Here is a 13,372-nt window from a genome sequence, read left to right as displayed (position 1 = left end):
ATCTTACTGACTCACGCGCCTCATACCTGTCGCATGCTTTATTTAGTCATTTCTGTAAATAAATGATTTTTACTTTTTGCACTACCACCGTGTCCTCCTCAATGTGTCATGGCCCCACGGGCCGGGTTACGACATACTATACTTGGGAGGACATCAACATTTCAGGACAAAATTGCGGAAATTTACAGATCTATATCTGCTTAAGTATGTTTGAAACTTAACCTGAATCTTTTCGAATTGTACATTTCTTCTTCTAAAAATGTATTTTTTAAACCATAAAACAAACATATGTAAAGTGTGAGGACCAGGAAAATGGTCCTCACAGTCTATTTCTCAAATTATACTATACTTCATAGAAATACACACACACACACACACACACACACACACACACACACACACACCTGGGTGTGCTCACACGTGCACATACAATCATTATGGTACTCTCACACTGCAGAAGTGAGATATACACCGCACGCAGTACTGTCTCTCACCTTTCGTTTCGTCGTTTTTTTTACAGATTGTCAGCTCGTTATCTCCTGACTCCAACTGAGCAACAAGCAGCAGCTGCACGCACGCGCGCACGCACACACACACACACACACACACACACACACACACACACACACACACACACACACACACACACACACACACACACACACACACACACACACACACACACACACACACACACACACACACACACACACACACACACACACACACACACACACACACACTTCACTCGCTCACCCTCTCCGCAGACTGCGACGTCCCAAAGAAGATGGGTATGAAGGCCAGCCAGATGATGCAGGTGGTGTACATGGTGAAGCCGATGGGCTTGGCCTCGTTGAAGGTCTCGGGCACGCCGCGCGTCTTGATGGCGTACACGGTGCACGTGACCATCAGCAGGATGGAGTAGCCCAGCGAGCAGATGAGCGACAGGTCCGAGATGTCGCACTTGAGCACTCCGCGCGCCGTGGACGGGTCCTGCGTGCGCTGCTCGCCGTAGTCGACCACGGTGTGCGGCGGGTCCACGGCGAACCACACGAACACGCCCAGCAGCTGCACCGAGATCAGCGAGAAGGTGATGACCAGCTGGGAGGCCGGCGAGATGAACCTATAGGACACACACACACACACAGGGGAAGTGGTGTAAAGTAACTAAGTACATTTACTCAAGTACTGTACTTACAAGTACAATTTTGAGGTGTTTTTACCGTACCAATTTTATTGCATTTTTACTCCACTACAATTATTTGAAAACTAAGTAGTTACTAGTTACTTTGTAGATTTTGATTATTATTACAAACATACATTACCCATTTCAGCCCTATATACATTTTGGCCATTTGAAAATAGCCGATCTACAAGCTCACAATGTGTCACGATGCGACGCATTGTGAGCTTGTAGATCGGCTATTTTCAAAAGATGTTTATACATGAAATGGGACATTCTACATAATGAGTACTTTTACTTTTGGTACTTAAAGTACATTTTGAAACCAATACTGTTGTACTTTACTCAAGTCAATTTTTAAATCCGGACTTTTACTTGTAACAGAATTCTACATTGCAGTATTGATACTTTTACTTAAGTAAAGAATTTGAGTACTTTTTCCACCACTGCATGTACTGTAAGTGCTGTTATTAAAATACAAACTATAAAAATACTAAAATTGCTAAAATACAGAAAATGAATGGTCTTAAGTTCATAAAGCATAATTTATAATAATGTCATGATATAAATAAATATGTGGGTCATAATTGATTTCATGTAAGGTTAAAAGTGTTAAAGCATGATGTGATTAAAACTTTCTGGGGCGGAACAAAGTTCCCTGTCTGTCAGTAGTACACACCGGACCATTATTGATTGATGCATTGATTGCCTCTCATTACTGACAGGTGGTACAAACAAACGTGTGGACTAAGCTCTGTAAACTTGCAGTTTAATGTGATATCGCGCTGCTAAAGTTATTAAAGACGTCTGAAACCAAGGACAGTCGGTCAGAAGGACATTCTAAGGACTTTAATAAACCAAAGAACAAAGAACCTCTTTTCCACGACAAGCGGCCAACGAGGTATTCTATTTTTAGGTTCTGCTTTGATGTTGCCATTGTGTTTGATGGACACTCTTAACCTGCGCGTTGCGCATTTCTACATGTCTTGTATGTATGTTATGTACTGTGCAATTTATTGATTGTTTATTATTTTTGTGTGGTAGTTAGTGTGGTAGATAGTTCTCAAGGCATTACTGAGGGATGAGGAGAATGCCTGAAGCAATAAATGCCTGTTCATAAAGAACCCGACCTGTGTCATCAATGTTGTCAGAGGAGCTACACTGCACATGGGGAAGTGATACGTTACCTCAGGAGGGTTACATGGCGGCTTTCCGACATGTCGCCTTTCCGACGTTAACGAACCCTATACCTAACCCTCACCCTAACCCTAACCGCACGCGGAAGCCACTAGTCGGAGTGGCGAGATGTCGGCATGGAAGACGGTTACCCCTCAGGAGGCATGTCACAATTATTACATAACCACTTGAACCCCATGCATGCCTATTCTGGGGGTAACATTCACTATTTCAGATGGTTTAAGTGGATAATCACCCGATCACAATTATTAGTTTTCATGCATCTGTATACAAAAAGAAAAGCTGGATGAAATGAACAGAAATGTCATATTTCCGTTATTATTTCCACACTGATGTAGACACTCTTTTAACCACCTTTCAACCTGGCGTCCCTGTTTTGGGCATTTAGGGCAAAACAAATAAAACATATTGGAAAATGTTCATAAATGTTTAAAAAAAATTATGGCCCGTTTCTTTGTATATTTCTGTAATCGGCTTTGTTTATAAACAGAAATGTTACTTTTTAACGTTAAAGTAAAGTAAAGTAGCTAAGTACATTTCCTCAAGTACTGTACTTAAGTACAGTTTTGAGGTACTTTTACTTTACCGGAGTATTGCCAATTGTCTACTTTTACTCCACTACATCTCAGAGGCAAATATTGTACTTTTACTCCACTACAATTATTTGAAAACTTTAGTTAGTTACTTTGCAGATATACATTACTACATTATACTGTAAAATATACATTAACCACTTCAGCCCTATTTTATCCCTATTTGAAAAAAGCCGATCTACAAGCACACAAAGCGTTGCATTGCGACACGTGCATAATGAGTTGTGCATAATGAGTAATTTTACTTTTGGTACTTTATGAACATTTTGATGCCAATACTTTTGAACTTTTACAAAATGTTTTATACCGAACAAGTATTTTTAAATTGTGGTATTTTATTTAATAAAAAGAAATTGAGTGCTTTTTCAGTCACTGCATCCATGATGAATGATTAGACTTCCAGTACTTAAGAACCTCAGCACTGGGCGCTCGGTTGGCGCAGCTTATCGACTTATTATTAACGACATAATTGGGAGAAAAAAGGGTAAAAAGGTTAAAATAATTGGCTGCTTATTTAAAATGAGGAGAAAAAAAAGAAAGACAGAAAGAAAGATAGGAAAAAAATGAATATTGCACCGGTGTGGAACTTGGATACAATGGGTATGAAAAGTACTAGTAGTATAGGCCATTGGTTCTCAAAGTGGGGTCCGGGGACCCCCAGGGGTCCTTGAGGGAGTTCGGGGGGGGTCCCCAGCTAAATGATGGATAGGAACCAAATGGACCCATATGGGTCTGTAACTCTGAGAGTGTAACAAATTATTTGTACACTCTCAGAGTTACATTAACATTGATTTTACAATATGAATTGGGGTCCAAGAGATATAAATGCCATTAAATGGGGGTCCGTAGCCTAATAATGCATGTCAAACTGGGGGTACTTGTAATGAAAATGTTTGAGAATCACGGCTAGAGCCGTAAAAATCTTCTCTTATGGGGGTCCTTTTGCATATCTTGTCAAATGGGGGTCCGCGGGCTAATAAGTGACAATTTGGGGGTCCTTGACATGAAAAAGTTTGAGAACCACTGGTATAGGCTCCATAGCCTCATCTACACATGCACTTCCACCCAGCAGACCCCCCCTCACCCCTCAGCCACCTCCCCGCTCACCTGGGTGCCGTCACGGACCTCTTCCCCTGTTCAAAGATGCGGTGTATTCGGTTGGTCTTGGTGAGCAGCGCGGCGTAGCTGAAGCACATGCCGAGGCCCAGGAAGATGCGGCGCAGGGAGCACACGCCCACGGCGGGCGCGGCGATCATCGGGAAGGTGATGGCGTAGCACAGGAAGATGCCCGTCAGCAGCACGTAGCTCACCTCGCGCCCCGACGCGCGCACAATGGGCGTGTCGTTGTGCCGCACGAAGGTGACCACCACGAAGCACGTGGCCATGATGCCCAGCACGGAGACGAAGACGGGGATGGCGGCCCACGGCGAGTGCCACTCCAGCTTGATGATGGGGATGGCGTCGCAGCCCGTGCGGTTGGCGTCCGGGCGCATCTCGTACGGACACAGCTCACAGGAGAACTCTGACGCCTGGAACGGAGATTGGAGAGAGGGAGACAGAGAGCAAATGAGGGGTTAAAGAGGAGGACGAAAGGGAGAGGAGAACACGGGAAAGAGAGAGAAACAAGGAGAGAGGGAGTGAGAGATTACATACAGGCATGCCCCCCCATGCACACGCACACACACGCATGCACGCACGCACGCACACACACACGCACTCAACCCTGTTCTAGACCATTGGTTCTCAAAGTGGGGTCCGGGGACCCCCAGGGGTCCTTGAGGGAGTTCCAGGGGGTCCCCAGCTAAATGATAGATAAGGAACCAAATGGACCCTTATGGGTCTGTAACTCTGAGAGTGTACAAATGGAACCAAATGGACCCGTTAGGGTCCATTTGGTTCCATTTGTACACTCTCAAGGTAAATTGACATAGATTTTACAATATAAATTGTGGTCCAAGTGATAGAAATGCCATTAAATGGGGGTCCGTAGACCTAATGCATGTCAAACTGGGAGTCCTTGAAATTAAAATGGTTGAGAATCACTGCTAGAGCCGTAGAAAATCTTCTCTTATGGGGGTCCCTGGCTTATCTTTTGAAATGGGGGTCCGCGGGCTAATAAGTGTTGATTTGGGGGTCCTTGACATGAAAAAGTTTGAGAACCACTGTTCTAGACAGCTGATGGCCCCTTCAGTGTCACAGCGCCTGTTCAGGGATACCTATGTTTGTATGTATCCACTCTAAATCCTATTCGTCACATTGACCTCCAGAACACACCAGGACCAGGTACAAATCAACACGTTGCTAACTCACTGCTAAATGAGTTCACTTTGCCGTTGTTTGCACGCACACTCCCAGTAGGCCAAGGAAAAACATCCACCCAAATCATTACACATCCACTGGAGCCATGTAATCATGGATCTCTTTTGAAACAAGCCATTGCGGCTTTTATGAGCGATCCATTTTTGCTGACCTTGCATTGTAAACTGTACTTTCGTGCGCTTTTCCCCTGCAAATCTTCTAAATAAAGTAATCAATCAATCAATCAATCAATCAATCAATCAATCAATCAATGTATCAGCCGGATTTGTCATATTCCGATTGGCTATTACCAGTGGTGGAAAGTAACTAAAAGTGGTGGAAAGTACATTTACTTAAGTACTGTACTTAAGTACAATTTTGAGGTATTTGTACTTTACTTGAGTATTTCCAATTTCCAATACTTTTACTTCTACTCCACTACATCTCAGAGTAAAATATTGTACTTTTACTCCACTACATTTAGTTGTGAGCTTGTAGATCGGCTATTTTCAAATATTTAGTACTTTTACTTTTGGTACTTTAAGTACATTTTGATGCCAATACTTTTGTACTTTTACTCAAGTCATTTTTTAATTCTGGTCTTTTACTTGTAACAGAGTATTTTTATATTGCAGTATTGGTACTTTTACTTAAGTAAAGATTTTGAGTACTTTTTCCACCACTGGCTATTACTGACTTCCAAAATGTTGCAGGCCCTGGGTAGGCAATCCGGCATGGCCACTCTTTTCTAGGTTAAGAACTGTGTTTTTATTTTTGTATTATTCTTTCTTCTCTTATTCATTCTGCTTGAAGAGGAAACGCTTGAGAACAGCTGGGCTCGCCTGCTTGCACACTCACTCTGCTCAGCCAGTTCTTCTAATTGAACTAGAAGGATGACAGGCAGCTAAATTGTTGTTTTTCCTTCCGCCAACCCCTCCCCCTGCCCCCACCACATCCCCCCAAAAGCTATAATTAACGAGGGTGATGCATTTCATAAATTGCGATAAACAGCCAACGCCCTTTGTCTACCCACAAATTGATCAGCTGCCGTGTGTGTGTGTGTGTGTGTGTGTGTGTGTGTGTGTGTGTGTGTGTGTGTGTGTGTGTGTGTGTGTGTGTGTGTGTGTGTGTGTGTGTGTGTGTGTGTGTGTGTGTGTGTGTGTGTGTGTGTGTGTGTGTGTGTGCCATAAGGGGCGGGCAACTGTGGCATCTCACAGTCCATAATATTGACACATCAATCATTCACTGCTAATGGAGCAACAAGTCTAAGGAGTCCTCCTGCACTCCTATGTGACTGGGGAGAGGATTGTGTCATTGTTTGTGTCATCTGTCATTGGGCTGACATGGACTTAAATACACATTGGGGTAAAGTAGTAAATTCTGAGCAACCTTGGATTCTTCACAGTTTGATAAATATTGGAGTAACAGTGATCGACACTTTGCAAAGAGACGAGTTGTCAGTGCAATGCTGTGCAAGCTGATGAGGCTTTCTGCTTGTGTAACATGATGGCCCTATGGCAGGGGTCTTCAACAGGGGGTCCGGGGGTGGGGGGGACTTTTTTTTCTTGAACCCTAGCATCCCTTTTCTGAGGGGAACATTAGCTGAAAATTGCAAATCAGATCGGCTATTTTCAGCAAAGGGGTTTGGTGTAGAGGGAAAACAAGAGTACAAGTTTTGAGGGTTTAGGTGGCTAAGTGTCTGAAAATACACATTAACATGAATCCAACACAGCACTACACAAGTCTTTGAAGGCATCTATGAAATCTATGAAAAAGTTTAATCTGCAGCACAATTTATACATTATGTAGTGGGGTCTCTCTCTCTCTCAGCTAATGGGTCCTTGGCCTGGAAACGTTGAAGACCCCTGATATAGTATATGGCCTTTGCCAGGGCTTGTATGGCCCAGTTCCATGCCCCCCTAACAGACTCACTGACTTAGACGCGTGTTCATGTGAAGTCCATGAGGGCCTGAGTCACATTTGAAGTGGTTAAGTCAGTGAGGGCTCAGGCAGAGCCCTTTCCATTTCCAGCATCGATGCAGACTTTGCCTAAGGGAATTACCCACAGTTCATAGCATTGTAAATATGGGGATACCAAGGGAACGCTCCACACGTCAAGAACTAAGTATGCAAATGAGCCACGCAGCCCAGTTAGAATGTTAACAAACAGTAGTGCTTTCTCACCGTTCTCAAAGAGAGACGGAATGGAGGAGATTTCTTTGGTAAAAAAAATAAGGGACACAAGATGAGAAATGAGCAAAGTAAATATGGAATATGGAAATACTATTTCAAATGAATAATATACAAACCGTAATCTAAACACAAAATATAGCTGCAAGCAGCGATAATATGGGGCCAGGAGAGAGAAAGAGAAATGATAATTCCTTTAACAGGTCAGTTCATGAAAGTCCTTGCGGTCTTGTTTCCAATGAGTGCCTGTGAGCAATTAGGGGTTAAGAGTCTTGCTCAGGGACAAATTTAATTTCATCGACACATTTGCTGACCTGGCCTGGAATCGTACCCCGGGCAACCAGAGTCTCTGGCTCCCTAGGCGGGCTCACTAACCACTCAGCTATGGCCACCCCACAGAGAGAGAGAGAGAGAGAGAGAGAGAGAGAGAGAGAGAGAGAGAGAGAGAGAGAGAGAGAGAGAGAGAGAGAGAGAGAGAGAGAGAGAGAGAGAGAGAGAGAGAGAGAGAGAGAGAGAGAGAGAGAGAGAGAGAGAGAGAGAGAGAGAGAGAGAGACGGAATAGATTGAAGAGACATAGAGAGAGACAAATGGAATAGATTGAAGAGACAGAGAGAAAGACATGGAAACGGAATAGATTGAAGAGAAAGACATGGAAATGGAATAGATTGAAGAGAGAGAGAGAGCGCCATGGAAACGGAATAGATTGAGTCATGTTTTTTGCATTTCAACTTAAATGAGTCTGCATCAAGTGAGGCTTGAACCGGCAACCTTACGGTCATGAAGCACTCTTAGGTAGCTGCAACACTACCTATAGTGCTATATCTTTGTCCAGGCTGATGTTGTCTGTGGAGGATCACAAACTCTTGCCTTCTGTCATGACCCAAGCCCCTGTTTCACTAACACTAAGATCACTCGTTCACAAACCATTTACCAATGAAGAAATTGTACATCTCCTCAGAACCAAAATTAGTGAAAGTAGCCGATCTACAAGCTCACAAACCATTAAAAGTTGTCAGATTGTACATTGGCTATTTTCACAATGAAGTATGTTATACATTGAAAAAACATACTCTCATTGCTATCTGAAAAGTTGTGAGATTGTAGATCAGCTGTATGTAAAAAACATTCAATTAAGTATTTCATGTTATCTTTAACAATTACAGATGTATTCATTGATAGTCATGTTGTGTGAAATGCAACTTGGATGAAGTCTGCACCAAGTGAGGCTTGAACTGGTGACCTTCAGGTTGTGGGGCACACATTTAAGCGAGAAGCCACCAACAGACAAGAACCTGTGAAAAAGGAGATCAGACAGATCATACAGTTTCACGCAAATAGCTGAAAAATCCTGGGTTTAAGTGTTTTTCAAACTGCTCAAGATTGCGGACAATCTAAGGGCGGTGCTTACTGGTCAACGTGATAGATGTGTTCCTCATTAGTCAAGGCACATGTGTAAGCAGGTCTAATGGCTGTCGGCCAAACGAGGCATGACTTTTGCCTGTTTAAAGTTTCAATTTTCAAAAAATTGCTATAGCGCCCCCGTTTGACCAATTGGAGTAAGATTGGTTTCAGTGATATTTGGAATGGCCCTTTACATTTCTGCAAAGTTTCAAAGAATGGTAAGTCTGCATGTATGTGTTAGGGGCAGATGAATAATTGTCATAAAACTGCAATATTCATTGGCTCATTAAAGCTTCATTTTTTCACTTATGGAAGATATTTTGCAAACGTTTTTTGGTATAGGTCCAAAGTTCATGTGTAAAAAGTTTCGTGCAGATTACTCAAAAATCCCAGGAGGAGATAGGTTTTAACTGTTTTTCATATAATTCAAAATGGTGGGAGATCTAAAGGTCAGAGGTCAAAAGTCAGAGTGTGAAAGTTGTTCAGCATGAGGAGACGCATGTGTGCATCGAAGTTTCATGGCTGTAGGTGAAACAGGGCATGAGTTGTACCTGTTCAAAGTTGTCATTTTCAACTGAGTGTTATAGCGCCACCTTTTGACGAAAGATTGTGAGATTTATTTTTTGATCGTTTTTCATGACCATCTACCATATGGCCGAGTTTCATAAAAAGCGACTGCACGGTTCAGCCAGAACTGGCAAAAACGGCAGAAGAAGAAGAAGAAGAAGAAGAAGAAATGGAATAATGCGAATAACAATATGGGTCCATGCTGGAAGCCTGGCCCCATAATAACCTAGATAGAAAAATCCTCTTATTCTATAATGCATATCAATCTTATAATGCACTGACTGAAAATAAGGACGTTTTAAAAATGATGTAAAGAGTCATGAATGAAGGACTCATCTTCAAAGTGCTGTCCCATTCCTTATATACTATGTGGAGCCCTTGGCGACATCACTTAAGTCTGTAAGGGTTCAGGGCTTGAGGGTTTAGGGGGGCATTGGAACTGGCCTATGTGTGTCTGCCTTCTTTAGCTGTGTGCTGGTTCCTGGTTGGTAGTAGGATGACAGTTAGGGGATTGGAGGCACCTGGGCCAGTGCCTCCAAGAGCAGTGTGGCCACAGACCCCCATAACTCTGATGCGAGTGCACAGATGGAACAAAATTGACCTGTAAGGGTCCATTTGGTTCCATTTGTACACTTTCAATTGCATTTGTGCACTCTCAAGTAATTTGTACACTGTCGAGGCCATGGTGACATAGACATCTCAATGACTGACTGCTCAGAAACTGGTCCCTGATGTTGCCAAGTTGCTTAAAGCAGATATATCAGGTGTCTAGAAGCATCGAGTGAGAACAAGACTGAGACAGTCAGCTACCCATTTCCCATTTCATTTCATGTGAAGTAGAACATTTTGTGCTTATAGCAGGGACAGTATTCTAAACTGCATTGGCTCCTCAAACAAAAATACCATTGTTTGTTCATCTCTCATAATAAATATCTACATTTGTAAAGTGAGATACTGAAGTTATGGCAGTGTCTGAGACTACTGGCTGAAAAACAAAGGCACTGACAGCTGTGGAAGTGAATGAGCACAAGAACAACTGGTCTGTATCTCTCGTTAAGTCGCGTTTTGCCAAATCTGGCCACCGACTCGAAATGAGTTTGACAGCCCTGGTCTAAGGAAACACACAAAAAAAGAGGTTTGTTTACAAATGATTTAAAAATATTTAATGATTCTAAAATGGGTATCTATTATAATGAGAGGGTTCTTAAACATTCAAACTTTGTTCATGTGAAAAAAAGGAAGAAAAACACTGACCTATTTTGCTCATTTGTGCAGTTTCAAAAGTCCCTACATGAGGAACCTTTTGCTGGGCCCTGACCATAAAAAATATGGACGATGTTACGCCCATCTTTCTATATCCTATGCACTCAGAAATTAATGCTATTGGTTGTGTAGCGTGTCAATCAAATCATCACAAGGTAGCCACGCCCCTCCACCAGCATACCCTACTTTATCATCAATTTTAAATGAAATGGGACCATAATTTACCAAAACGCATATCATGGTGATTGAAAGAAGACTTTAAACTAGCGACTGGAAGCATATAGTATTTATGACAATGTTTATTAAGGTAATAAAATCAAGTGTAATATTCGTCAAAAACCTACCCACTTGAATGGAGCCTAATTACCCCAGCCGGGGTGAAACAGCGAGACTACAGGCCATTCATATGAACTATCACTTCCTATATAGCCTCAATTTACAACCTTGGCCCTGACACATATTGATTACCATTGGTTAATCATCAGGATTATCATGATCCAAAAGTACCTGTGTGTGTCAGCAAAGTCTCTGCTGAAGAGTCACTACCAAACTTCGTCTAATTATTTCTACAACGAAAAGAAGCAACGTGTGTCCTGACATTCTGCATTTGCTGCAGCCTGGAGCAAAAGGTTTACAAACTCTCACATTATGAAAACAAACCGTTCCCTGATAAGCACCGTGATCTGCTCCCTCTCACCTAGCAACAACTATACATTAGGATAATGTGCACTCAGTGTTTCCCCTCCAGAATGCATTTGATGGAAGGGCAACCGTATGAAACCATAGTGTTATTGGCGATGGAATTCACAGTCGACTCGGTTCTTTGCCTCTTGGCCCTGTGCACTGTTGTTGGGTACAGTTATTTTCAGCATTCAATTTGGTTGAAGTAAAAGTTGTGAAAAGTGTTAGAGTATAATCCTAAACACACACACACACACACACACACACACACACACACACACACACACACACACACACACACACACACACACACACACACACACACACACACACACACACTCAAAGCTCAAAGCTCTTTGGAACAAGGTGCCCATAGCCAATCCAAAAGTATGCCTTACTAATGTGTCAATGCATTCTAAAGTCAACATACCGTACCCATGTGATGAGGGCGGGAAAGGTACTCCCTCCATGTACCATATATTGACAAGAACGGATTATCACCTATTGGTATACAACTAAAATGGCACTGAGACGGCAGAAGCGGATATTGCATTGTTCGGCGTGGGTAATCGCACAGCTAGTGCCCATAGAGTTAAAAATAATAGAGAGGGCACCGGATATCGCCTCCCATCCACTTGCATTGAGTTGCTCACCCAGCGCATGAAGCGAATTCACCCCTTCTTCCGGGTTGTAAAGTGTGATGGGCGTAGCCTATTTGGGGCCACTGTGATACGTTCTGCGTCACAGAAGTGACGCGTTTTACGTCACAGAGGTGCGCAGCCCCGTGCGCAAGCTCGTGAGTCAAGCCCATTGGTCGAAACCGTTTTCGCTCGTACATTTGCAGTGGCCCCGTCCGTTTAAGCTGCAGTACCTACGAATGGCCAGCATGTCCATTTCGCTTCAATGCAAGCACTGGGTTCTGGGGGCTTGCTAGTGCCTTGCTCACAGGGCTCAAGCTTCTGCCCTCTTAAGTTGTTTTCAGTGGTGGAAGAGGAACTGAAATGTTATTACTGGAGTAAAAGCACCAATACCACAATGTAGTGCAATAGTAGTGTACCTGATAGTGGTAGCCCTCACAGCGTTCACAGTGCCAGCAGCACGGAACTCCTTTCACCACCTTCTTCCTCTCTCCTCTCCGACACGGCAGACTGCACACGGAGGGTGGAAGAGAGGGGTCTCCTGTCTTCCAACGCATGGCCTCCACCTGGAGGAGAGAACGCCCAGAGAGAAAGACGAAGCCAAGGACGGGAGAGCGGACGTGAAATAGAGGAGTAGGAGAAGGCGAGGAGGTTGAAGGAAGGAAGGAAGGAAGGAAGGAAGGAAAGAAGGATGGAAGGAAGGAAGGATGGAAGAATGGAGAGAGCAGACAAGGAAAAGGGAGGAAAAGACAGAAGGAGACAATGTTAATATGTAACTGTAAGGTCCATTGGGACGCATGCCCCACCGGTCATTCATGGCCATTATACAACAGGTAGTTCTGACCAAGAAATCTGATTGGGTGAAATAGGCTCTCTACCCGTGCTCAAACGAGCATGACAGCACACCTGGCCGTTCTCAAATGAAACTAATCAAAACATACAAATCAGCTGTGCTGATCAGACAGAGTATCGGCACTGTCAGCCAAAGTGGCTAGGCTAGCAGTTTGCGTGGGAAGTTTACAGACGTAGTGGCTACATCTGGCATTAAACATGCATAATTTCTATCGAATATCTTAATTACAATGAGATTGAGCAAACAGTTAAAGGGGAATTTTGCCCCATGGTTTTCTTACCTTTTCTAACAGAGATAACACTTGCAGAAAGGTTGTTATTTTGAGAGCGAAATGCCCCACAGTGATGCTTTCGGAACTCGTTCCTGACCTGCATCACTGTTATGTCAACAATCACGGTAACGCTCACCCTCTCGTGTAATATTGCTTAATTGTACCCGTTGTCAGAATACTTAGTGCTGTACCCAATATCGCTCGGTGGCCAGTCTATGACGTCAGTACAATTATGTC

The 13,372-nt window shown here is 43.2% G+C and overlaps 1 protein-coding gene across 1 annotated transcript in view; it reads right to left on the bottom strand.

Annotated features, from left to right (window-relative positions):
• Positions 1-13,372, bottom strand: part of grm8a (glutamate receptor, metabotropic 8a) — a gene marked incomplete at its 3' end in the record, with an annotated part of 340,950 nt that overhangs the window by 25,136 nt on the left and 302,442 nt on the right. Inside the window, exons 8-10 of the mRNA XM_084049615.1 lie at positions 12,431-12,577; positions 4,081-4,502; positions 757-1,123 (exon numbers count right to left, since the gene is read on the bottom strand). Coding sequence (XP_083905741.1) covers positions 757-1,123; positions 4,081-4,502; positions 12,431-12,577 — 936 coding nt within the window. The remainder of the gene's footprint in view (positions 1-756; positions 1,124-4,080; positions 4,503-12,430; positions 12,578-13,372) is intronic.

The sequence above is a fragment of the Gymnoscopelus microlampas genome (genome assembly GCF_963454915.1).
Source record: "Gymnoscopelus microlampas genome assembly, chromosome: 23".
Classification (NCBI taxonomy): domain Eukaryota; kingdom Metazoa; phylum Chordata; class Actinopteri; order Myctophiformes; family Myctophidae; genus Gymnoscopelus; species Gymnoscopelus microlampas.
This window is presented reverse-complemented; position numbering and strand designations above follow the sequence as displayed.